Consider the following 25,626-nt stretch of genomic DNA (forward strand, 5'->3'; position numbering starts at 1 on the left):
GAAAAGCAAGTGTCGTCAAAACAGTTAAGGCATAGATGTCTGGCCACCTCATGCCTGACCGAGAGAAGCATTGGGAAGCCCGGTGCTCTCTCCAGGGGGAGTGGCACATCTGACCATTGAAATCCATAGGGTTTCGTTGGCTGATTTTCAGAAGACGGTCACCAGGCCTCTCTTCCTAGTCCATCTTAATATGGAGTACTGCTGAAACCTATCCAGCATCATCGCCACACCCTCCACAGAGAGAAGGGTAGTGACTAAGGTGCCTGGGCTGGGAATTGATCCCAAGTCTCCCGCTTATAAGTCTACCACTGACCCAGTACTATTCAAAAAAATGACAATAAGAAGACTACAAAATGTAGAAATGGCCATTCAAATAAGAAAGGATTTTTAAAAACACCCCCCTGAGAGATCCTGGTACTCAGAGGATGCAGGCTAGTGCATCCTTACCTTCCCCACGGGCCTGTGCTCAGCATCTGCTCTCTCAGAGGGCCTAGGTCAGTCAGCCGGGCTGGCTAGAGAAGCACATCGAGGGACACTTATATGTATAAGAAAGAGCTTTATATCAAAGAGTAACTGTATACTAAGAGAACATCCCAGCCCAGTCCAGATCAAGTCCATAAGTCCAATATTAGCCCATAATTCCCATACTAGTCCATAAATCTCTCTTCAGACTCGTGCAGCACATGTAATGATGCAAAATGCAGGAAGATCACAGACCGGTGGATGCAAAGCCTTGTGGATCCAGTGGGGGGTAGAAGCATCCCCAGGGCTCTCACAGGTCTCAGCGTGGCTCCAGGTGGTTTGTCAACAGGAAGGTGAAAAGAGAAGGAGGGGCCAACCGCCAGGGAGACATTGATTGCCCTCCAATCAAGCTGTGACCTGACTGACAGGCTAAATTCCGCCCATATGTTCTACAGAATTGCAGGTGAATGGACACATTGCATGGTATAATATACAGCAAATAAACTAATTATAATACTAACATCTACCATAATAATAAGAGTTACTGTGGGGTAGGGTTGAGGAGGGAAGGAATAAATGAGAGCTGATAGCCAAGAGTTCAAGAAGAAAGAAGATGTTTTGAAACTGATGGTGGTAGCAATTGTACAATTATGCTTGATCTAATTGAATTATGGACTGCTATAATATCTGTAAGCGCTCCCAATACAAGGGTTAATAAAAATAAATAAATTCTATGGGCAAAATATTAAACAATGTAGGACGCATCAAAAGAAGATAGAAGGACCACACCCCTCTCCAGGGGGAAGAACAACAGAAACCAGAGGGGAGGGAGACAGCGGTCAGTGTGAGAGATGGAAATAATTTATCATCTATCAAGGGGCTGTGAGGGTGGAGGGGGAGGGAGGGAAGAAAAGAGGAGTTGATACTAAGGGGTCAAGAGAAAAGTTAATGTCTAGAAAAGAATTATGGCAATATTATGTCCAAATATGTCTAATACAATTGATATATGGATTATAATAGAGTTGTAAGAGCCCCCAATAAAATGATCTTTTAATAATAAAAAGTTTTTTAAAAGAAGATAGAAGGAATGCACAGTGTTACCATATCAAAAAGAACTAGTCAACATTCAGCCATTTCCGGAGGTAGCATCTGATCAAGAACCTAAGTACTGAAGGAGAAGTCCAAGCACCGAAAGCGTTAGACAGAAACAGCAAACAGATGGAATGCCAACTGAAATGTTTCCACAAGCTGGCGAAGCCCTGGAAGCACCCACTCATCTGTGACAAGAAATTTGAAAGACAGCTACATGGGTAACGGGAAGAGATTTGTATTTGTACCCCTTCCAAAGAAAGTGACCCCACAGAATGTGGGAATTATCGAACAATATCATTAACAGGCTATCAGCACCACTGGGATTCTCAGCCTAGTGCTTTCTCTACTCGTCAGCAGAGCAGCCCGCAATGGGAGGTCCCCTGCAGCCAGAGACTGTCCCCATGGAGGGGGCCATGCTGGCATCTAGGACTTTGGGGGATACCAGGCAAAGACACGTGGTCGGAGTCTGTGCCCTCAAATGGCCTCTGCTCAAGCGCCAGGCAAAATGCCCTCACAGGGCACCAGTGCGCCTGAGACAATTGAGGACAGACAAGCCATAGGAGGGGGCCTTGGAAATGTGGGACATTAAATCCATCCTAGAAGGCCCCTGGGAGGAGGAAGTAGGCCCCCTTCTTTCTTCCTTTTATTCTCACTGGACCGTAGTGAGAGAAAAAAACAACTAATCCACTGCCATCAAGTTGAAGTTGACTCATGGGACAAGCTAGAACTCCCCTGTGGGGTTCTGAGACTAATTCTTTTTTTTTTTTAATTTACTTTTGTTTTTTTATTGTTTTTTATTTCTTTTTTTTAAATTTTAACAATTTATTAGGGGCTCATACAATTCTTATCACAGTTCATACATATACATACATCAATTGTATAAAGCACATCCGTACATTCCCTGCCCCAATCATTCTCAAGGCATTTGCTCTCCACTTAAGCCCCTTGCATCAGGTCCTCTTTTTTTTTCCCCCTCCCTCCCGAGACTAATTCTTTACAAAAGTAGAAGCCCTGCTCAGATGCAGAAGGCTAGGTTAATTGTACTCCAGTTCTCAGCATGGAATCAGTCCTCATCTATGCAAGACGCTTCTTCTATTTAACTATGCCCATTCCCATTCCCTTCCCTCAAGGAAGCATTCTAAGGTGTCTCGTGTGTGTCCAGTTGTTGTGTATGACTCGTTCTGTGTGCTTGTAATTTAAGTTGGTGCAAGTGATTTGCAGCCACCTGCTGACCCAGAGGTTGGTGGTTTGAGCTCAGCCACCATCGCCATGGAGGAGGAAAGATCTTCCCCTCTGTAATACGTGGGGGCTCGGTGACTCAGAATGGACGTGATGGCAGTGATACGTTTTCTTCGTTGTGGTTTCCCCGGACACTGTGCTATGATCTGTCCCTCGTGCTAAGTGCCACTGTGACCTTCGGGTGCATCTCTCTAATGTTGCCTCCACACCTCTCTGATGATCACTGACGTTCCTTGTCACCGTAAACAACACAGTGGTGAACATCTTTGAATATGACCCCTTAAGCAGGTGGGCTGTGATCCACATGGTCAGCAGTTTGAAACCACCAGGCAGTTCCTCGGAAGAGAGACTGGGCTTTCTACTCTCATCAACAGTGACAGTCTCGGAAACCCACAAGGGGTCGCCGAGTCAGCCTCGACTCCGTGGCAGTGAGTTAAGGATGTGTTAAGAAATGTGGGAGACAGACCCAGGAGCAGAATTTCCCTATCATGTGCGACATGTGTACTTAATGTGACTAAGTAGTGCCAGCTCCTTTGGCTCAGTGGCTGCCCCCACTCCGCCCCTACCATCAGAGCTCCCAACATCTGCACCAACAGCTGGAATGATTCACCTGCCTACTGCGTGTCAGTCGAACAGGTACAAAGTGACAGCTCCTGGTGCTTGCAGTGTGCATTTCTTGGATTACTAACGAGTTGAAGCATCAATTCTTGTGAGTGTCAGCCCTCTCAGTTTTCCTATCATGAGCCAGCTGGCTGTGCCTGCTGCTCATGATTACATCTGGGTTCTTTTTTCTCTTGCACGAATTCCTCCAAGAGATCTGTTTCTCACACTGTACATGTCTCTCTGCTGCGGTTGTTACCCCTCTGAGGTCAATGGACTGGTCTAGCAACTCTTCTCCGTTCTCATCCTGTGGGATGGGGGCTTGGTTCTGGTCATAGGTCAACTGGCCCAAGGGGAAAGAGCCCCTAGCTCTGCTCTGCCAGCCCAGCCTGAAGACTGCAGGCCGGCAAGACAGGTAACAAGAGGAACCTACTCCTCTGTTCCGGTGCTGCTAACCTACCGTGTCAATTTCATGAGTAGAGACCATTGCAAACAGCTTAATTGCATTGGGAAAAAATTGAGATCAGCCGGTGCTTAAGCCCCACTCAATTAACTTGTGTTCCTGAAGGGACCAAGCAGGGAGCGGGGGTGGGGGGTATCGGGTGGTTAATTACATGTGCTGTTGCCAGCTGTGGCTGGCATTTCCTGCCAGTGTTCCCCAGGCAGGGAGGGGAGGTGACCTGCTTCAGTGCAGCTGAAGGCCCTGGGTGCGAGGACCCTTCAAGGGTCAGAGACCCCAGGCCCCGGAAGAGAGGGAAACCTGTCTTCCAGCACATTCCTCCAGGTGGTCCCCTCCCACCCAGGTGGAGTGGCTGCCCTGGAGTACCCCAAGGTCACAGGACCTGGAGCCCAGCTTGTCGTGGGTGACAGGTGATGTTAGAGACTCCCCTGCAGCTGCCGGCCTGAAATCCCAAAGCACCCCTTCATCTCTGCATGGTGTCCCAGGAGGGCCAGAGAGTTAAAAAATCACACCTGTTAAAACAAGCACACACGCAGAATCCTAGGCCCGCCGCTGGAGATGTTGCTTCAGTGGGTGCAGGGCAGTCCCTGCCATCCGCTTTTCTGTTGCGGTTGTTCTGGCTTCCTTAGTTTCTGATATACAACCAAACACAAATCCAAACTCACTGCCATCGGGTCCATTCTGCCTCAGTGGGACACTGGAACAGAGCAGAGCTGCCCCGATGGGTTTCCAAGCCTATAAATCAATATCAGCGCAGAAAATCCCACCTCTCTCCTGCAGAGTGGCCCAGGTTTTCGAGCTGTTGACCTTGTGGTTAGCACGCCGACTTGTAACCCACTAAGCCACTGGGACTCTTAACGCACAGCCAAAGAGACACAGGTGCTACATGCTCCACTGTGTGGCCCTGGTTGTGTAGGCGTCCTCACTATCTTCCCACAGCATTCCACCAGGATCTTAAACTCACCGCCCCAAATACCCCTTCTCACTTCAGAGTGCCTGTTCTCCACGTGACCTCACCTGCGGCTCGGGGGACACCTTGGCTCCTGCTGAAATCAGTGTAATGCTTCCGGAAGGAGAAATGGCAGCGTAATGGCGGAGCCCTGGCTCCTGGCCCAGCACCACCTCTGTCTGGCTGTGAGTGGCCCTGTGTGCTCAACATTGCTGAACTTAGCTCCTTCGGCCAAGAAATAAAGCTACTGGACCACATTGTTTCAAGCCCTTCCATCCCCACACCGCACCCTGGTATCAAGAACTGAGATGTTAAAGAAACGCATTACAGGGTATCTGATCAAAAGGCGACCTCCGTTTTCTTTCCCTTTTTGTCTCCACCTCTCATCCCTCTCAAGGAGCCCTGGTGGCATACTGAGTTGCTGATCACAAGGTCAACAGTTTGAACCCATCAGCCACTCTTCAGGAGAAAGAGGCGTCCTATTCCACTAAAGAGTTGCCTCTCAGAAACGCACAAGGGCAGTTCTCCCCTGTCCTGTAGGGTCCCTGTGAGTCAGCTTGGACTTGATCACAATGAGTTTGACTTCGAGTGGCCCTCACAGTGGAAGAAATCATCCCTGACCCCGAGATTAAAACTGACTATTTATAGTGCTTTTTCATTAACTTAAAGGTGATTGGTAGGCAAACAGTCACTTTAAGTTATTAATTCAGCCTCAATTCAGAAATTAGAATGCCAGCCAGAAGCATTAAATCAACACAACCCAATCAGGCAGTGCTAATCCCCTCTCCTCCAGCCTGGATCCACACCAGGCTGGCAGCTGCTGGGGAGGCCGCCATAAACCTGTGTGTCCTGCCTGCTGCTCCCACCCTCAATAGCCCTGCTCCCTCATGTTTTGCTACCTACGTATTTGCCACCTTAAAATGGTGAATTTGGAATGGCCAGACAAGTTGGACTTCTAGCTCTTGCTTTAATGAATGTTTTGGGGCTGTTTGGAGCTTCTCTGCTAGGCCCCTCTGGCACATGGTTTCCTTAAAGCAGGCCAGCACATTATCTCCCTTACACCTTTCTTTGCCTCTGAGCCGCCTCCAGCACCCTCCAGCCTCCTTCAGCCTCATTTGCTGAGGTTTTCTGACCCCTCCAGGGGGCACCATTGGCAGGACTCAAGGCAGCTCTCTCCAGAGCCCCCAGCTGGTCCACTGGGAACCTCAGCCTCCAGCCTAGTGGCTTCTAGGGGTTTGGGCTGAGTGGGCACAGCAGCACTGCCCTGCCGACCATGGCCGTTTGCTAAACCCAGTGCACAGGCCACTCCAGCTGCCCCTGCCTTGAGACCACAGCACCCTCTCAGTCTCCCAAGTGCTGTGAGCTCATTCCAAACTCCTCGGGAGTTTCCACAGGGCTTTCCGAATGGATGTGGGACAGTGAATGGGCTCGTGGAATCTTCTGACACCGGTTTTCTGACACTATGCAGTCTGCACATGTCAAGGCAAAGAAGGACGGGACACTGACTCAGACTCACCTGGCATTCTGATTTCTACCTCTTGGCAACTCAGCCAAACCTGTAGGCTTGTGCATTATGCTTTAAAAAAAGAATTTTCTATCTGAGATCAAATTGATAACTGCCACTCGAAAGGTTAGATGAGACATGTGGGGACCATATCTACATCAGAGACGGTGGGAAAACTCAGAGGAGGCTGGCGAGAACACACTGCTTACAGAACATCATCTGTCTTGCAGAGATTGTGGTAATGACGTGTGGCCGCAGATTTTTCCTATAAATGACTAAGAAAGCTTGGGCAGGAAAAGCCTGCTCTAACATCCGCTGATGCATGCCTTACATTTTCCATGAGCAAGGAAAGCATCTAGATATGGGAACTACCGGAGAGAGGTGAAGGTGGAGGCAGAGTCACTCCACAGAGGATCCTTTGCCTGCTTTCCGACTGCTTCTAGAGCTCTGCTCCTGAGACCGAGGAGCTCAAGGACAAGGTGTCCTTGAGGCTTGTTATGTCTGCCCTTTGCCTGCCATCGTCTCGTTTTCTGGCTTAGACGGAGACTCTACAGCTGGTCAGCGCTGTCTCACCAGCAGGTGGCTCTGTGGATCTGGTGCATGGGGTGGGAGTGGGGGGCTCCCCACATCACAGTGGGGCATCTCCTCTTCAGGAACACTGGAGTGGCGGTGAAGAGGGTGTGAAGAGCTAGTCTCAGACACCGATGGGGGCAGTGCTAGCTAGTCCTCCGGGGTTGCCGTGGTCAGGATTTGGTGGGTTTTTTCAATTTTGTAATGGAAATATTACAAGTGGATTTCTTGGACCAACAAAAACTTACCCTCACAGTTTAGAAGACCCAATTCAGAGCACTCGTTCTAAGGGAAATCTTTCTCTCTTCTCTCTGTCTCCGTCTCTATCTCCCCCACAGCCCTGAAGAAAGGCTCTTGTCTTTTTTCAATATCTGTAGGCCCAGTATCCCTGGGAGACCCATGTGTGTCTTGGCATCAATCTTCCCCTAGATCTAGGAGGTTCCCAGCAAAGGGGCACTGGATCCAAAAGACATGCTCTGCTCCAGGATCTTCTTCCTTCGTGGTAGTCAGGTGCCTCTCTCTCTGCGTGATTGTCTTTCCTTTTTACCTCTTTGTGGAAGCCATACCCCATGGAAACTCCTCTTACAGGGCTGTAATCTGAGTCAGCGTGTTAAACACCACTCTGATCCCTTTACTGGTTGGTTAATCACATCAGAGCACATCCTGAGGATGGTCACATGAGAGCATCACTGCCAAATTACATCACTACATAACTGCCAAGCCAGAGAATCAGAGTTTAACTATATTGGTACATATTTGTGGAGGGTGGGGAGCAATGATAGTGTACTTTACACCCTCTCCCTTGACCACCTCTCCCCATCCCGTGTGGACCCCGCCCTCTCCTCTAAATAATGTTGAACGGGTAGTTATAGAATTTGGCTTTGAAGGGGCCCCAATAATTGAGCTACATTGAATTCCTAAATGTCACAGTAAGATCCTGTCTCCCCTCCTTCATCAGCCCATCAGCCTGAAGTTGTTTTTGGGAAAAGGATAGACTGCTCTGGGCACTAGATACAACGGACAGGCCCAGAGCAGGTGGGGAAAGCCTGGGAATAAATAATACTCTCCCATTGGCAGCAGCAGCCCAATTTAGTCTCCATCCCCAACTCCCCTCAACCATGGGAGAGAGGAATGTGGAGCCACACGGAGATAGACACGCCACGCAGGCCACAGGGACACTTCTGCTGGGGAGAGGGGGCGATCTCAATTCTCCAGTGGAGCGTGACAGAGGCAGCTAGACTCACCCGCCGCCATATTGTGTTCCCCCCAGCCTCCATTAATTCTCCCTTCCCAAGACAGAACAGACCATGGTCAGGATAGCAGCACTGAGGGAAGGATGGGAAGTGACCTTCGAAATGCGGCCTCAGGTGCTGAGGATGGAGGCGCCAGGCACAGAGGCAGCCATGGAGGGTGTTCTCGTGACCTAGCGCGGCCGTGACACAACTACCAAAAGAGGGTGGCTTTACAGAACAGAATTCTTATTTTCTCACAGCCGAGGAGTCCAGAAGCCTCCATCCAGGGGACAGGCTGCAGGAGACAGCTCTCTGTGTCGGCTCTGGGGCAAGATCTCGGTCTCCGCTTCTGCTGCCCAGCATCTCCTGGTCCCGCTTCAGCCCTCGCATGGCATTGCCTTCCCAGGATGTGCTGCATCCGATGTCCAGACTCAGAACGAATGATTACTGTCTCATCAGCATAACCAAGAAAACCCCATTCCAGACCAAGATGACATCCACAAACACACGAGTTTGGGTGCCGGCACATCTTTTGGGGGTGGAGGACACAATTCAATCCACCACAGAGGTCCAGGAGCAAGCCCTCTCCGGAGCTAGTGGGTCATAAGCAAGTGGCAGTGTGTGCCAGCCACTTCTCCCCTCGGCCTCCCTGGCCAGCTCTCTCACGGGTCTTCCCTCTGTCCTCCGGCAGGAACTGATGCTCTTGGCCATGCGGCTCCCCGCCGGCTGTCTGCTCAGGCCCAGCCTGTGTGACTGAGCCATTGCTGCTCCAGCTGTTTCACGTGAGTGGAAGGCGCAGGCCACACGCTGCCCTCTCGGGAGAAGGTGGCTGGGACCTGGGTGGGGAAAGGGGCTCTAGAAAATCACGGTCAAAGGTCAGGCCCTCAGGAGTCTTGGGTCAGCAAAACAGGTTTGCTCTCTTTGTTCCCCCGTGGCAGGGTTGGCCACCATGAACTCATTCCCAGCACTCAGTCATTCTGGCCCAGCTCTGCTAGGCCTTAAGAAGGGGGCACAGGACCTCTTTCTCCTGTGAAGGAAGGAACCCAGAAGGGAGCTGGTATGATGAAATGCCCACAGCACTGACCCTCGGGTTCTGATTCAGACACTTACCATGGTGTGGCATTAGGTAAACCACCTAAGGGGTCTGGCTCCCGCTTCTGCCTGGTAGGGTTTTTGGTAACATTCAGGGAGGTGTGTTAGCTCTCTTTTGCTGAGTAACAAATTATCAAACATTTATCAGCTTAAAACATCACTCATTGATTATATCACAATTCCTGTGGCTTAACTAGGTCTGGTGCCTCAGAGTTGGTCATGAGACTATAATCAAGGTGTTGGTGGGGGCTGTGGTTTCATCTGAAAGTTCAACTGAGGAAGGATGCCCTTCCAGTCTAACTTATAGGATTGTTGGCAGGATTCAATTTCTTTTTGGTGATTAGATGACGGCCACCCTCAGTCCCTTGCCACCCTGCATACCAACTTGTGAACCTCCCCACATGCCAACTTGCTTCATGAAAGCCAACAGGAGAGACAGTCGACTAGCAAGAAGGAAATCAATATTTTATGACCAATTCACAGTACAAAAGTCACGTCCCATCACTTTTGTCCTGTTCTAGTGAATTAGATTCAGGTCACAGGACCCATCCCGACTCAAGGGGAGGGGATTACACAGGGTGTGAGAACCAAGAGGGGGGGGATCATTTGGAGGTCATTTTAGAGCTTGCCTACCTCTGGAGGTCATCCAAGAGAAAGCGCTGTGAGGTGCTGTTTAGGTGTAAGGCATTGTTGTTCTCGTTTACATCTAGTTGCACATAGAAAACAGGCTCACCTGCGATAACAGAGGGCCACTGGCGGTGGAACCATGAGGAAGGCTGTAGGGACACTAGCCAGAAGTGGGCCAGTTCGTTTCACACCCTTTGTAGGTGCCTTCCTGGCTCGTTGTTTTTCCATTAGACTTAAGCAACCACGGCGTGTCTGAGACTTCATTTTCCCCTTAAGTAAACCTAGGGCCTTTTCAGTTTATAGTGGACCTTCACAGACATGAGTCTGTTTTGACTCACAGTCATACCTGTGAACTGAGTTTTTTGTTAATCTCTGTTCTACAAAGGAAGAGGAGCCCTGGTGGCATAGTGATTACTCATTGGGCTGCTAACCACAAGGTCAGCAGTTCAAAATCACCAGCCACTCTGCAGGAGCAAGACTTGGCTTTCTACTCCCATAAAACGTTACAGTCTTGGAAACCCATGGGGCGATTCCACTCTGTCATGTCAGATTTCCATGAGTCACAATAGACTCAATGGCCGTGAATTTGAATTTGGGTTTATTTACAAGTGAGGAAACAGAGAAAGGGGTCAGTTTCTAAGATGAGGTGACTGCTGACTGACACAATTGGTTTTCACCCTGGGCCTCAGACCCTGCTCTGGCCACACTACTGCTGTATCGCCTCAGAGAGGCTGACGGAGGCAAGGCCAAGCATGCGGGGCAGGGAGGAGGGCAGACACTCGCCTCGTATATCACTCCATCGTCCCTGTCTCCTACCCATGCCGGGCACATCCAGGAGATGAGGTCAAGCCTTCAACAGTGTGGGGCAACTGCTCTCCTGGCCTCAGACCTTCTGTCCCTAAAGCAGCCCTCGCTTGTGTGCAGACAGGGAATTGGGCTGTAGTGAAACTGCTTTCTGCCAGAGAGTCTCAAGTCTGTCTCCTCCGGCTGAGGTTCATCTCTGCCCTTCTCCAAAGGCTGAGTGAGTCCCTAAGGCTAACAGCCCTCCAGGCAGCTAGGCAAAGTCAAGATTGGTCATCAACAGTGAAACCCAAGTCTACAGAGGGGCTATGAGCTGAACGATAGAACTTGCTGCCCCCTGGTGGTAAATCAGATTCATAAAGTGACACAGAGAAATGATTCTCACTGTTCTTAAGAGTCATAAGCAAATGTGGTGAAGAAAGCTGATGGTGCCCTGATATCAAAAGATATAGCGTCTGGGGTCTTAAAGGCTTGAAGATAAATAAGCGGCCATCTAGCAGGGAAGAAACAAACCCACATGGAAGCAGCACACCAGCCTGTGCAATCATGGGTGTCAACAGGATTAAGTACCAGGCATCAGAAAACCCCAAACAAACAAATCATATTGTTGAGAATTAGGGAGGTCAGAGAAGATACCCCCAAACCCATCTATAGACAATGGGGAATCCCCCTCACAGAAGGGTCACTAGGAAGGGATGAGCCAACCAGGACTCAGCATAGCATCAATGAAACACACAACATTCCTCTGGTTCCTTGAGGCTTCCTCACCCCACACTATCATGACTCCAATCCTGCCTTCCACTGCGGACTAGACCAGACCATGACAGATAAGAGATACAAGCTCACAACATACAGAATCCAGGAACAGAAATGGGAGTAGTGATACCAGGAGGGTAGGGGGAAGGTGGGGAGAGGAGGGAAGAGGGAACCGATCTCGATGATCAATACACAACCACCACCACCACACCCCCAGGAGGAGGAACAATAGAAACCATGGGTAAAGGGAGACAGTTGTAGGTATAAGATGAAAATAATAATAACTTACAGTTTATCAAGGGGTCATGAGGGTAGGAGGGGGGAAGGGGTGAAAAAAGAGCTGATACCAAGGGCCCAATAGAAAGTAAATGTCTAGAAAATAATGATGGCAACATATGGACAAATATGATCGATACAATTGAAGTTGGATTGTTATAAGAGCTGTAAGAGCCCTCCATAAATTGATCTCTAAAAAAAAAAAAATGAGTCGATTCTGACTCCCAGCAACCCTGTAGGGCAAAGTAGAACAGCTCCTAGAGGTTTCCAAGACTTCTCCAAGGGAGTCTAAGGCGTCATCTTCCCCTGTGGAGCTCCTGGTCGTTTTGAACTGCTAACCTTGTATTTACCAGCCCAACTTGTAACCCACTAGACCAACAGGGCTTCAAGAGAAACGATTAGCAAATTTTTCTGAAGAGCCAATTTTATGCCTTAATGGCATATTGGGCTACACACTGAACTGTGAATCACGAGATCAGCAGTTCGTACCCACCAGTTGCTCTTTGGGAGAAAGTTGAGACTGTTAACTCCCAAAAAGATTTAAAGTCTTGGAATAAGGTCACTATCGGTCAAAACTGATTTGCTCCAGAGGAGGGGCAGGTAGAAAAAAGTATAAATAAGTAACTCCTGACCCCCAAGGACTTGTAATTTAGTTGAAGTAAGCTGACTAGCATCTCAAGGCAAAATCAGAACCATGGAGCTTCCATCACCGTAGAGGTTCAGCGACGAGCAAGGGCTACTCAGAAGATGGGGGGAAGCCAAAGAATAATCTGACGTCAATTTAAGTCTGAGGCCAGGAAACCCCTGATCACCCAATGGCTTCTCCAGCTCTATTGTACACATTCATCTGAAATCTGCTAAAACGTGGGTTCTAGTGTCTTGAGTCTAGAGTAAAGCCAAGAGTCGGTGTTTTTAAGAAGCGCTCATGTGTAGCCCGAGCTGCTGGCCCACATTGTGGGCAGCCCCAGGGATGCAATTTCTGAAGGGGTTCGAAACTGGGCTGCTGGGTGGGTGCAGCCCTCTGGGAGCCCCCTGTGAGTAGATGGGACCGCTGGGTGAGGAAAAGGGGGCTTCTTCTGCCAGGTGAACACTGAGCTGCACATCTTCGTGAGCAGAGTACAGGTTGGGTTCCCGCGCTTACGTGCCCTTTGAGTCATGGACGACCTGCAAAGCCTTTCATAGGAACCACTCAGAGGGGGAAGTGCGGGGGGAGCTGGTGCCAGGGACATTTGATTCAGCTTGTCTTAGTTGAGTCAGAGAAGGTAGTGGGGTGTTGGCTTCAGCCTGTCATCATTGAGTCAGAGAAGGTAGTGGGTGTACCCAGGAGATGTCTGTCTCCTAGCAGTTGAAGACCTAGCAGGAGCCCCAGATTTAAGATCCACTACAGATTTAAGATGCACTACTCTGTGAGGAGAGCGAGATGAGGCTGGGCTTTCCAGGGGTGACGCTAGCCTTCCAACATCTGTCACTTTTGTTGTCTTGCAGGTCACCTGTTCCCTTGACTGAACGTAAGTGCTCACAGCCCCTCCGCCCTCCTCAGGACACCCAGGCACCTCCCCACCCTCTGCTCCCTCAGCACAGAGAGTTCCTGGGAGGTTCTCCATCCCTGCTCCCAAACCTGAGAGGAGAGTCTGCCCCAGGCCCGAACAGCCTCCCGCCCAGAGCCTTTCCAGCCCAGAACACTGCCCTCCAATATCCTCTGACCTTTGGTTTCCATGACAGTTTGAAGGAGGAGAGGAGCCTGCAGTGGGCCAGCACAGAGCCAGGGAGAACATTTGAGACTTTGGCCTTGTCCCCACCAGCCAGGAGCCATTGTGTGGGTTCTCAGAAGGGCAGCAATGAAGAACATGCCCTTTGGGATGAACCAGCTGAGTGGAATCCCATCCAAATCAATCTAAGCCTCAGTTTCCCCGTGGGAACAGTAAGAATAATCCCTCAAGGTTATTGCGAGGATGGCATGAACTAGGGCAGGGGCTGGAATGAAGGATGTAGTGGCCGACATGACCTCAGCCCTTGGTTAGCAGACGCTGCAACTTTGGCCTACCTGCAACCATGAAGGAGCTCTGGTGGCCTAGTGGGTTACCGACTGAGCTGGGAACCACAAGGTCGGTAGTTCAAAGCCACTGGCTGCTCTGCAGGAGAAAGACAAGGCTCTCTACTCCCATAAAGAGTTACCATCTTGGAAACACACAGGAACTGTTCTACTCTGTCCTGTAGGGTCATTACTGACTGTGGCAGTGAAGGGGTTAAAAAGTGCCTAAAGAGAGAGGAAGGGGAGGTGAGGGAGAATGGAAAAGGCCAGCGAGAATTTCTGAGAACTGCACAGTAGGCCTCCTCCAGTTAGCAGTGCGCTCCCCTTCCTTCCTGAAGCTGGGTCGCCCCACAATGAGTCGGGCCCCAAAGGACAGCCAGCCTCTGTCCTCAAAGACCCTGGAGCCCAGGGTCGCCCTGCCGGGTGGTGGCCCAACAACCCCTCAGCGATGGCGCCTGTGCCTTGCAGAGTTGGATGGGGCACCGGGCGGATGACAGCAGGAACGGTTGTGATCACTGGCGGGATCCTGGCGACGGTGATCCTGCTCTGCATCATCGCTGTGCTGTGTTACTGTCGCCTCCAGGTCAGTCCCCTGGCCCACAGCAGACCCCGCCCCCTTAGAGGGACAGAAATGAGAGGCCCTTCCCAAGGGTGGCACAACCGAAAGTCATGGGAAGTAGGGAACACACATCAGGGAGGCTGGGCGTTGGGGTGGTCGGGGTGCCTGCCTACACCCTCACTGGGATCACTGGAGGACATCCACGTGTAAGGGGCCTGGAAGCTCACGGGGATGGGGATGATGGGCCACCATCCGGGACTCTCAGCATGCCCCTTCCTCTCTGTATTTGGCTAGCCACCCCCTGCCCTCGCGCTCCGCTCCGGAGGAGGTCTAGCACACATGCATATGGTGGGGGACGTGCAAGTCTGGCAGCCAGCCAGGCGAGATGCAAATGGTTAAGGGCTCAACTACCGAGCCAAAGGTTGGAGGTTTAAACTTAGCCAGAAACACCTGCTAAGAAGAAACGGCTGGCAATCTGTTTCTGAAAAGTCACAGCTTTGAAAATCCAGGAGGCACAGTTTGGAATCGGTTCCAGGGCGTTGGCTTGGCGGCTCTTGCCCAGGGGCCGCTAGTGTTCTGCTTGGCTCTGAGCTGGTGGCTTGCTCCCTGTGGTAGAGAGGCCTTAGGGGGTGCTGGGGCCCGAAGGAGCATCACCCCTTCTCAGGTGTGCCTCCCCACCCTCCCCCCAGTACTACTGCTGCAAGAAGAGCGGAGCGGAGGATGCAGACGACGAGGAGGAGGAGCACGATCGCCCCCCACGCCCCAGAGGCCCCTCCTGCAATGCCTGCAGCTCCCAAGGCGTGGACAGCTGTGGCAACCTGGCCCCTCTCGCCAACAGCGAGCCCTGCGGGGCACCGGGCAACCACTGCACCACCTGCTCCCCTTACAGCTCCCCCTTTTACATCCGGACGGTTGACATGGTGCCCAACGGGGGAGGGGGTGAGAGGCTCGCCTTCGCTCCCACGTACTACAAGGAGGGGGGACCCCTACCCCTCAAAATGGCAGCACCCCAGAGTTACCCGGTGACCTGGCCAGGCTCTGGGCATGAGGCCTTCACCAATCCAAGGGCTATTAGTACAGACGTGTAACCCCTTCGACACCCCCCCAACACACACACACACACCACACACCCCAACGCTGTCACCCCAGCAAGAGCGAAGTGGGCATTGACCTTCCCCCACCCCTCCCCAGCAGCCCCACGACGACTCTGGTTTGCCCCACAGTGGAGGGCCCACCCAAATACAGGAGTGCATTGAGAACCAGGGCAGGGCTTGGCTCCAACCGGGTGGTCTGGAAGTGAGGGCTTTGAGGGGCTGAATTTGCCCCTGTGTTTCCTGGGACGCTCCTCTGGCCAGCCCAGCAGCACACCCTGACTCCCAGCTTTCTGAGAGTATGGGAAAGGAGCCCGAGGGAAAGTGGAGCAAGGCTTCTAGAGGGTTCCAGATTGCTTACCTGGGAGAAAAGGGTACAGACGGCCTATTCTGGGAGATCCCGCACACCTGGTCGCTGCACCCACAGCACTGATGCCCAGCCTGCTGCGCGCATCCCCTCTCCTTTCCTCGTGGAACTTGTCACCCTGACTTTAAAGGCCGTGGCATAAGGTCATTTGTGGGGACGGAATCCAAATAATGATGGCCTCTCCTAGGCTCCCCAAAGTTCAGTTGCCTGAGGAGTCAACTCCCCCTGCTAGAGGATGCTTTCTGTTTCCTGGCCAGAGTGTGAGTCGCTTAGCGGCCGAAATCTTGCTGATGGTCGCTTGGACCTACCACACCGAGCTCAGTGGCAAGATGCAGGCCTGTGAAGATGTGTCACACACATCACCACCAGCAGACACTAGGGACTTTGCCTCCTTCAAGGGCTGCAAGGTAGAAGGGGCTCAAATGTACAAGTAGCAAGACAAATCTCACCTGCAGTCAACACAAACCAAAAGGTGATGAAGGTGCCCAATGCCCATATAGCAACCAGCTGGCTGGTACAGGAAGAGCCCAGGAACTCCGAGGGACACTGCTGCGGCAGCTGCTGAAGTCGCATCGACCGACCCCTCCAGAAGCCAGGCTTTCTGCTAGGCAGCCGCCCCTGAAGCCATAGGCCACAGCATCCCAACAGAGCCAGAGGGCTTTGACTTAGCAATCGGATTCCATGCTGGCTGCCCCATACCCTCCTCCCTGCCAACCCCCGCCCCAACATGCACACGAACCTTCTGGAAACAGACCACTTATTGCTCCCTCACCCCACATCCAATGCTCATTTCCTGCTTATAACTCACTTAAAACTCAGCAGCAGCCTTGTGATTCTTAAGTAAATGTGTCTACTGAGTTTTCCAGTTGACTCTGCAGTAAGGGCTCCCTGCCCCCAGCCCAACCCTCCTCTAAGATATACCAACCCTCTCACCCACTCCTGAGTCTGAGGGCTGCCAGGGCAGCCAGGGAAGGGGCTGCTGTTTTCTTTCACAAAGGGCAGGGGGCAGTGGGCTCTGCGGTGGGAGAAGAAATTCACACCTTTTCACATCACTCTGGTCTGGGCCTGTAGGAGTCTAATGTAAACCCACTGGCTGGAGGGGCCAAAGGAGCCCCAAGGGTGCTGTTGGGCAGTAGCTTGCCAGCTAACCACAGGTCGGTGGTTCAAGCCCACTAGCAGCACCAAAAAAGAAAGGTGATCTTCTCCCATAAAGATTTACAGCTTGAGAACCCCTCACATGGTTGTTGTCCATTGGAATCGACTCCACGGTAGTAGGTTTGGTTTGGTTTGGGAGTGGAAGGCCAGAGGGTCTGGGCTCTGGTCACACTTGGGGGATGTAAGTTAAGGAACAGAATACACGATTCACAGGCAACCCCATTTAACTCTCAGCGACAGCAAACATGTTTGCCCCTCCTGCTGAGTGAACCCTCCCCCTCCTGCTAAGTAACTTTGTCAAAAAAGGCAGAGGGAAGTAGTGACGTCCAAAAGCAGAGGGGGCAGCTGAGGACAGCGCCTTCCACACACTCCATCCCCCACCAACCCTCACTTCACCTGCACTGCTGGGCAGGGCAGGCCTCGCCCTCCCTGACCAAGGGCCAGTCCTGTGTCTTGCTCCCTGGAATTTCAGTCAATGAACCATAGCAGCCTTGTCCTTCCTAGTCAAAATGCCATCTTGCCTGCCTGTCTGTGGAAAGTTCAAGACAACCCAGTTAATGATCCCACACATCTTATTCCTGACCTATTAGGGTCCCCAGTGCCAATCACCTACGCTTGTAGCTTCCAAGCCCAAATTATGTCAGCCCACAAATAAAATCTGGGGGTTGAAGCAATTGTGGGTCAGGCTCTTCCCCACACAGACCCACCCTGCCTTAGCACTCGGGCCCCACCTGGGCTCAAGCCGGCCTGCCCACTGGCCTCGCCAGCAGTGGAGGCCCACCTATGAAGGCCGGGGCTCACCCCACTCAACCACACTGTACTTTTTGTAGCTGCGGAGTCTGTACTAAGGGACATGATTTGTACACTTTCCGCAAACTGCACCATAAACAGGAAGAGGAGGAGGTGGGACTGTGGGACATGTGGTCCCCTCTGCCATCTTGTCTCCATCTCCATTTCACTTCTCCTGCTTCTGGGTTTTCTTTTCTTGTCCCGCATCTTTGATAACTTGAGAGTTGCAACCAATTGAATGTCAAAAGTAAATGAGGAATTTGAAATAGAAATCCCAGCGTCCTCTGTTCTGCACCTGGGGAGGGGGGCTGGACATGAAAGTGTAAGGGTGCCCCTGCTGCTTCAGTCTCAAAGTCATCGTGTTCAACACCCAGAAAATCTGGTTTCAATGCCAAAATCTACATGGTAACAAATCCCCTTCCTCAGACTGCCTGGCACCCCCATTGCCTCTGTTGCAGTTCCTGTCCAAGGAAGACCTCATAGAAGTCACTGGAAAAGAGAACTGTCCTTTCTGTTGTCCCCCAAAGCTAAAGGGTCTGTCTGAGGTGGTGAACCTTGCTGAGGAGCAAGCCCGGCTTCAGCCTTTCCTGGCTGCTCCTTGCCCACCCTCACCCCCAGGCCTGCGGCTTAGCTCTCTGCAGCATGGGCCCACCCCCTCTCTGAGGCCTGAGGAGGCCCAGTCCAAGTGCCACACAGGCAGCTCTTTGCATGCTCGGAAGGGAGGGGAGAAAAGATGGTGTTCGAGACAAATTCTCAGCTCAGACCCCAGCAGAGACAATTCAGCAGGAGGCGTTGGGGTGTGGTAGGAGCTGGAGAGCCAGAAAATCGCTGTGTCTTTTTAGAAGGAAGTTTCAGGGAGGACGAGGATGAGGTTCAGTCTGTGTGAGCCTTGCCCATGGGTGGTTTGGTGGGCGCGCTTCCTTCTGACAGTCACAGAAGCCTGGTTATAGCCAGACGGGCCTCAGCTACCCCCTGAGCCTGTGTGAACAGCTTCCAGATTAGGTCCCTACCCTCAAATGACAGCTATGCCAGCAGACTTCAATCTAAGACTGGACGTCCTCCCCAGCCCCCTTCCCTCACCCCATTTGCTCGTTGGTTGGTAAAGGATACCTACCCATCCTTACTGAGACACTGCCCTCCCCATCCTCTCTGGAGGCTGGCCATTTCCTTTTTATTTTTCCTCTTTCCCTTCCCTTCTTTATAATTATTGCTTTAATCCACCACAGTTTCATTTATATCAGAGTAGGAAATACCAGCTACTTCACAGGGGTTATTGAGAATGGAGGTTCACGGAGGGATGAAGAGGAAAGATTACAGTGGGACATGAGGACAATTTTGGAGGGGTATGCTCGCGATTATGATGGCTTCAGGGTTGTATAAACATAAGCTCATCACATTACACACTTGATGCGGAATTTATTATGTGCAAGTCGTACCTCCAGGAGCCTGTTAGAAAAAGTTATTGCTCATATGCTAGGAGGCCGTTTATTTATTTATCCTTCCCTTCTTTAACCATTCTTTCTCTGCTTTCCTTTTTCCTACGTATTTCTTTTCTTCCTTCACTTCCCTTTTCTACTATTTTTCTCTATTATTTATTCTTCACTTTCCTTTTTGCCCCTCCTTATTTTTACTTCCTGCATTTTTTTCTTTTTCATTGTATTTTCATTTGTTTGTTTTTTACTTTGTTTTTTATTACTGAATTGTTTTTTTCTTGCTCCTCTTTATTGGCTTTCCCTTGCTTGCGTACCTTATTTTTCTACTTTGATCTTATTTGTTTTTGTCTTTTTCTCTTGTTTGCAGTTTGTTTTTCTTGTTCTATCTGGTTGGCAACAACAACCATGTCCATGCAACCCAGCTGCCACCATGCTTCCCGCAGCCTCACCTAGAAGGCGAGGGCCACTAGACTAGCAACTCCTGTACTGCCTGATTATTGATAGGCAGCAGTCAATACCAACCACATCCACCCTCAACTATACTGTGGAGGAAGAACTATGCACACACTCACATTCTCGATCACACCCAGCAGGAGACAGGTGGTGAGGGCCTAGGGCCACATCAACATATAATCATAACTTAAATACAAATACAGCCATACCACAGTGGCTTGGGAGACAACATTTCTGTTCACACACACACAAAGAGTCAGTTAAATAAGTGACCCAAAATACAGACGGAGAAGATCTTTTGGAGGAAAGGCATTAGAACTTCTTGATAATTAAAAAAAAAGTATTTAGATTCCCTCAATGGATTGAGAGAAAGATATAGGAAACTACAGACAGATGAAAGGAGAACATAGGAAAAAACTTTAGAAGAATTCAGGAAAGCTCTATAAGAAAAATGAATGAAAGATTAGAAACCATACAAAAGTAGATTATAGAAATTCTTAAGATTTCAGGAAGAGATACTACGTTGAAAGAGCAAAGGCGCAGAACTGAGTCCATGGAAAACTAAATTAGTGTGCTAGGAGACCAATCTCTAAATATGAATCCAGTCACAGTAAAATCACAAACAGAACCAAAAGACCTAAAGAAAGTCCATGAATTGTGAGGGCCACCATCAAGTGGAATACCAAAATCATAAAGATTTGGTAAACAAATCAACAAGGTAGTACATGAGAAGAAAACAAAATAAACTCAGCACAGAAATTCATGTGGAGTAAAGAAACTAGCAGCACCACACATACAAAAAGAATTAGTTAAAATTTTAGCAATGAATTTACACCTGTCAATAATTACATGGAATCTAAGTGGATTAAACGTACTGCTAACAAGGCAGAGAGCAGCAGAATAGGTGAGAAGACAGGTGCATCACTATGCTATCTACAAGCGATACATTGTAGACACAAATGCAAAAATGAACTCCAAATCTAAGTATAGAAAAATATGCACCAAGCTAACAGCAATAAAAAAGTGCAAGAGTGGCAATATTAATTTCGGATAAACTGGACTTTAAGGTAAAATTCAGCATAAGCGACAAGGAAGAGAATTATTTAATCATTTAAGGGTCAATTAAACAAGAGGATATAACTAAATAAATAATTATGCAGCCAATGAAAGAGCCTTAAAATACATTAATCAAACCTTTAGAGAGTTGAAGAGAGAAATAAGACAATTCTACAACAATATACTCCACTTTTGATAAGGCACAAAACAACTAGAGAGAAATTCAACAAAGATGCAAAGAATTAACCAACAATAAATAGATAAAAGAATAAACCAACATAATCAACTACCTTGACCTTATAGACATATACAGAACACTCCAACCAACAACATAATATACATTCTTTTCCAGCACACAAGGAATATTCTTAAGAATGTAACATATATTAGGGAGGAAATTAACACAAGCCTTAAATTTAAAAACATTGAGATCATATAATACATATTCTCAGAGCACAATGCCATAAAATTAGAAGTCAACCATAGCAAGATCAAGGAAAATAAATCAGATATATGGAAATTAGCACCCTGCTTTAACAGTATTGGCAAATAAAAGAAATTTTAAAATGAAATGAGAATGACAACACAATAAACCAAAGCATATGGGACACAGCAAAAGCACCGCTCAGAGGTCATTTTGTAATAATAAATGTATACATCAAAAAAGAAATAACTAAAATCAACATCTCCAGCAATTAGAAACCAGAAGTAAAATAAACCTATATTCACTAGAAGAAAAGAAATAAAGATTAGAGCAGGAATGAATGAAACAGAAAAAACAGAACAAATCAAGAAGACAAGCAGTTGGTTGTTTGAAAGGATTAGCAAACTCAATAAATCACTTACAAATCTTACAAAGGAAAAAAAAGCAAACATGAACAAGAAATGAAACAGATGACATCACATCAGAAAGAACTGAAATAATAAAGATCTTAACAAAATACTGAGAAAAACTATGATCCAACAAATCTGAAAACCTTGAAGAAATGGACAAATTTGTTAGGGTAAGGGTAAAAAAAAAAGAAATTGACAAATTTCTAGAAATACATTACCTACCTAAACTAATACAGATTGAAGTAGAATGTCTGTACCTATCCGTTACAAAAGAAGAAACTGATCAAGCTATTAAAAACTCCCAACTCTGGGAAACTGAGCGCCTGGAAGAAAGTGCAATATCCCTTCCTGATAAAAACATTCAACAAAATAAGAATAATGGAAAAGACTTCAATATAACAAAGGGCACATTGAGGTTTGCAGGGGGGCGGGGGAATAAAGGGCACATACACAAACCAACAGTCAACATTACTCTCAACAAAGAGAATTTGAAAACAATTCCAAAGAGGGTCCACACAAAGATGCCCTTTACCATCACTCCTCTTCAATGTTGTTCTGGAGTCTTCAACAGAGATATCAGGCAAAAATAGAAAAACAAAAGCGTCCAAGTGAGATTCCCAAGGGCTTAGCAAGAAAATTATTAGAACTAATTGAAAATTTCAGCAAAGCGGCAGGGTACAAGATCAACACAAAAAGTCCGTTGGATGTCTTTAAACTAACAAAGAGAGCTTTGAAAAAAGAAATCTTAAAACACCATACCATCTATAATAGTCACCCAAATGATTAAATACTTAGGACAAACCTAAACAAAGAAACAAAAGACATGGGCAAAGAAAGCTACAAAACACTACCACAGCAATTCAAATAGGCCTACGAAAACGAAAGAATGCTCATGGTTAGGAAGATATGACATTGTGAAAATGTCTAAACACTCACACTCACTTCCATTGAGTTGATTCCGACTCACGGTGACCCTATAGGACTAGATAGAACCAACCTCCCCTGGAGGTTTCTACGACTACAACTGTTTATGGGAGTAGAAAACACCTTTCTCCCTTGGAGCAGCTAACCTTTTGGTTAGCAACCAAAGCCATAACCCACCGCACCCGTTTTCCTTGTGAAAATGCCAAGCACTACCCACATGTGGGAGCAGATTGTCGTACAATGGACTCAGAAAGGAAATGTGCCAAAGTCTCTGATTGAAGAGAAATTGGTGCTAAATTCTCCGAACACTGAGAACCTGGAGCAGAATGCTGTCTCTGGCTTCTGAGTAAAAAAGTACGTTAACAGGACAATCTGAACCTCATTTCCTTCTTCAAGTAGTACAGGACCATCACCTTCCACGGTTTAGGAAGACCCATGGGAAGGAGCTGACAGCTCAACCTGGCAATCTGAGGCACTGAACGGTGTGAACTTCAACAGAGATAAACACATTCTTTCCTGTTCCCGGGGAAACGGCTTAAGCAGAGAATCCTGCAGGTGTTCAGTTATACTCCCTACTCCTGGTTTTATCTTCCCCTTCAGACCTAGACAAATTGGCTGAAATGGTATTGCTTCTTTGTTTGCCTTCAAAGAAATTGCCAACAAATGATTTGTGTGATAACTTGTCATGGAATGCAGGGTACGTGACAAATACTGTCTATAAACCTGCCTTGAATAAAGTTCTGAACCTTGCAGTACCTTCTCCTTGAGCCCCCTACACCCCAACTTTGTTTCTTCTCTTTCTTTTACCTCTGGTATCCTTATTAATTGCACCGGGCCCCTCTCGACCCTGGCTAGATTTGTGAGCTGGCTCTCACACCCAGAGTTCTCTAAAGATAAAATGCTATGACAACAGCATTCTTTAAAGAAATGGAAAAATTAATCACCAGCTTTCTATGGAAATGAAAGTGACCCTGGATAAAGCAGTGCTAAAGGGCAACAGAGTAGGAGGCTTCTCACTTCCCAATCTCAAAACCTACCATGGAGCCATGGTAGACAAGACAGCCTGCAACTGTACAACAGCAGACATGGTGACCATGGAATAGGACTGAAAATCCAGAAGCAAACCCATCCAGCTATGATCAGGTGATCTTTGACAAAGGACCCAAACACAGTAAATAGGGAAGAGATATTCTGGTGCTGGTAGAACAAGATGTTCATTCACAGAAGAATGAAACAGGATCTATAACTCACTCCATATGCAAAACCTAACTCAATATGGATCAAAGACCTAACTTTATACCCAGAACTATAAAAGAGCAATGAAAAAATTAGGGGCAAACTTCAACTCAACGTATTGCCATCAAGCAGATGCCAACTAATATCAACCCGACAGGACAACGTAGAACTGTCCCTGTGGGGTTCTGAAACTGTACCGCTTTGCACAAGTAGAAAGCCTTGTCTTTCCCCTTCAAGGAAGCTGGGGTTTAGAACTACTGGCTTTGTGGGTAGCAGTGAAACTCATAACCCACTAATCCATCAGGGCTCCTGGGGAAATTTCCAAAAACCAAACTTACTGCCATGGAGTCAACTTTGACTCATAGCAACCCAATGGGATAGAACTGCCCTTGTGAGTTTCCTTGACTAACTCTTTATGGGAGTAGAAAGCTTCATCTTTTTCTTCAGGGGAAAACTTAGAATTGGGGGGGGGATCCTAATACATGGCATACATGCACTATCATACACAATTGATGAGTTGTGCTGTGTAAAAATTAGAAATATGTACACCAAAAAGATTTTACCAAAGGGTACAAAGAGAACCCACAGCACAGAGGGAAAATTGACAATGACATCATCAGACAAGGGATCACTCTTTAAATTTTATAGAAAACTTCAATACCTCAATAATAAAACGACAATCCAATTAAAAATAGACAAAGGACATGAACAGACACTTCACTAGGAAAGACACTCAGGTGATGAACACACATTGAAGAAATACCATCATCAGTTATTAAATAGATTCACATCAAAACGACGATAGCATTAATTGCAAAGTTCAAAAAAATAAATAAAAGCAACAAATTCTGGTGAGGGTGTGGAGGGAACCCTCATACTGAGGATCAGAACGTAAAATGGCACAACCAGGGGCTGGTGGGGGCTGCTCATGGCTGTTCCAGGTCGCCAACATTTTTCCCGCTTGTGATACTAAAGCCGCCTGATGTGAAGCAGCCCCGCTTGAGGTCCTTGCAGGTGTGAAATGACTGAGTACAAACCGGTGGTGTTTGGGGCAGGTGGGGTTGGGACAAGTGCTTTGACAATCCAACTAAACCAGAACCACTTTGTAGACAAGTGTGACCCCGTTAGAGAGGATTCGTCCCTGAAAGCGATGGTTATAGATGGGGAACCTGTCTGTTGGACGAGTGCAGTGCCATGAAGACCAGCACACGGGGACAGGGGAAGGCTTCCTCTGTGGTTTGCCAGGAAGAAAAGCAAGTCATTTGCAGAGAGTAGCCTTTCCAAGGAGCAGGTTACATGAGGGAAAAGACTCAGATGGTGCTGGTGGGAAACAAGTGTGATTTGCCAACAAAGGCAGTTGACACCAAACAAGCACATGAACTGGCCAAAAGCTATGGGATTCTGTTCATTAAGACCTCAGCCAAGACCTGCTTGCCTTCTGCACGCTGGTAAGAGAAATTCATCAGCACCACATGAAAAACAACTCAATAGCACTAAGGATGGAGCTCACGGTTGTATGGGGTTGCCATGTGTGGTGATACAAGACACTTAACAAGTTCTATCAGAAATGAGCCACTTTCAAGGCGCACGGACGCCTGGTCCTGACTTCCTTAGAGGGCGGCTCCTATTGTTGTCTTCAGTGTGACCAAGAAGCTCCTGCACTTCCCACCTCTCAGTACACCAGTGAAATTTCTGTTGAGAAATTCTCAGAGAAACTACCTCCTCACGTGGCTGGCTGACCAGAGAAATGACCAGTATTGGCCCTCCCTGGGTTTTTTCCCCTCGCGCGCACACACCTCTGCTACCCTAGGTCTTTCATCTGAAAGCAAGTCCTGCTCTGAAACAGAGAACCAGACTGTAGAACAGATATGACATTTTGTTAAAAATTGTGTCTTGCACTCGAAAATAAGCAGCTGCTGATGTTTGTTTTGTTGTTTTTGTGTATTTCCTTTTACGGTTGAACTTGGAATTATGTTGGTTTGGAGGAAAATATCAAATTACTATTTGCAAGGAATATTTTTTTTAATGGCACAAGAA

General features: G+C 48.3%; 1 protein-coding gene and 1 pseudogene across 3 annotated transcripts in view; both read left to right on the forward strand.

Annotated features, from left to right (window-relative positions):
* LOC142422662 (protein FAM163A-like) overlaps positions 1–17,928 on the forward strand; it is an 89,714-nt gene extending 71,786 nt beyond the window's left edge. For all 3 annotated transcript variants that reach the window (XM_075527983.1, XM_075527980.1, XM_075527988.1), the window contains 4 exons: positions 8,800–8,890; positions 13,146–13,168; positions 14,161–14,275; positions 14,941–17,928. In XM_075527983.1, the coding sequence (XP_075384098.1) occupies positions 14,183–14,275; positions 14,941–15,339 (492 nt within the window). In that variant the 5' untranslated portion in view covers positions 8,800–8,890; positions 13,146–13,168; positions 14,161–14,182 and the 3' untranslated portion in view covers positions 15,340–17,928. The remainder of the gene's footprint in view (positions 1–8,799; positions 8,891–13,145; positions 13,169–14,160; positions 14,276–14,940) is intronic.
* Positions 17,929–24,610: 6,682 nt separating this feature from the next.
* On the forward strand, positions 24,611–25,250 carry LOC142422725 (GTPase NRas pseudogene; annotated as a pseudogene).
* Positions 25,251–25,626: the final 376 nt, after the last annotated feature.

This window comes from Tenrec ecaudatus, chromosome 1 (assembly GCF_050624435.1).
Source record: "Tenrec ecaudatus isolate mTenEca1 chromosome 1, mTenEca1.hap1, whole genome shotgun sequence".
Lineage (NCBI taxonomy): Eukaryota > Metazoa > Chordata > Mammalia > Afrosoricida > Tenrecidae > Tenrec > Tenrec ecaudatus.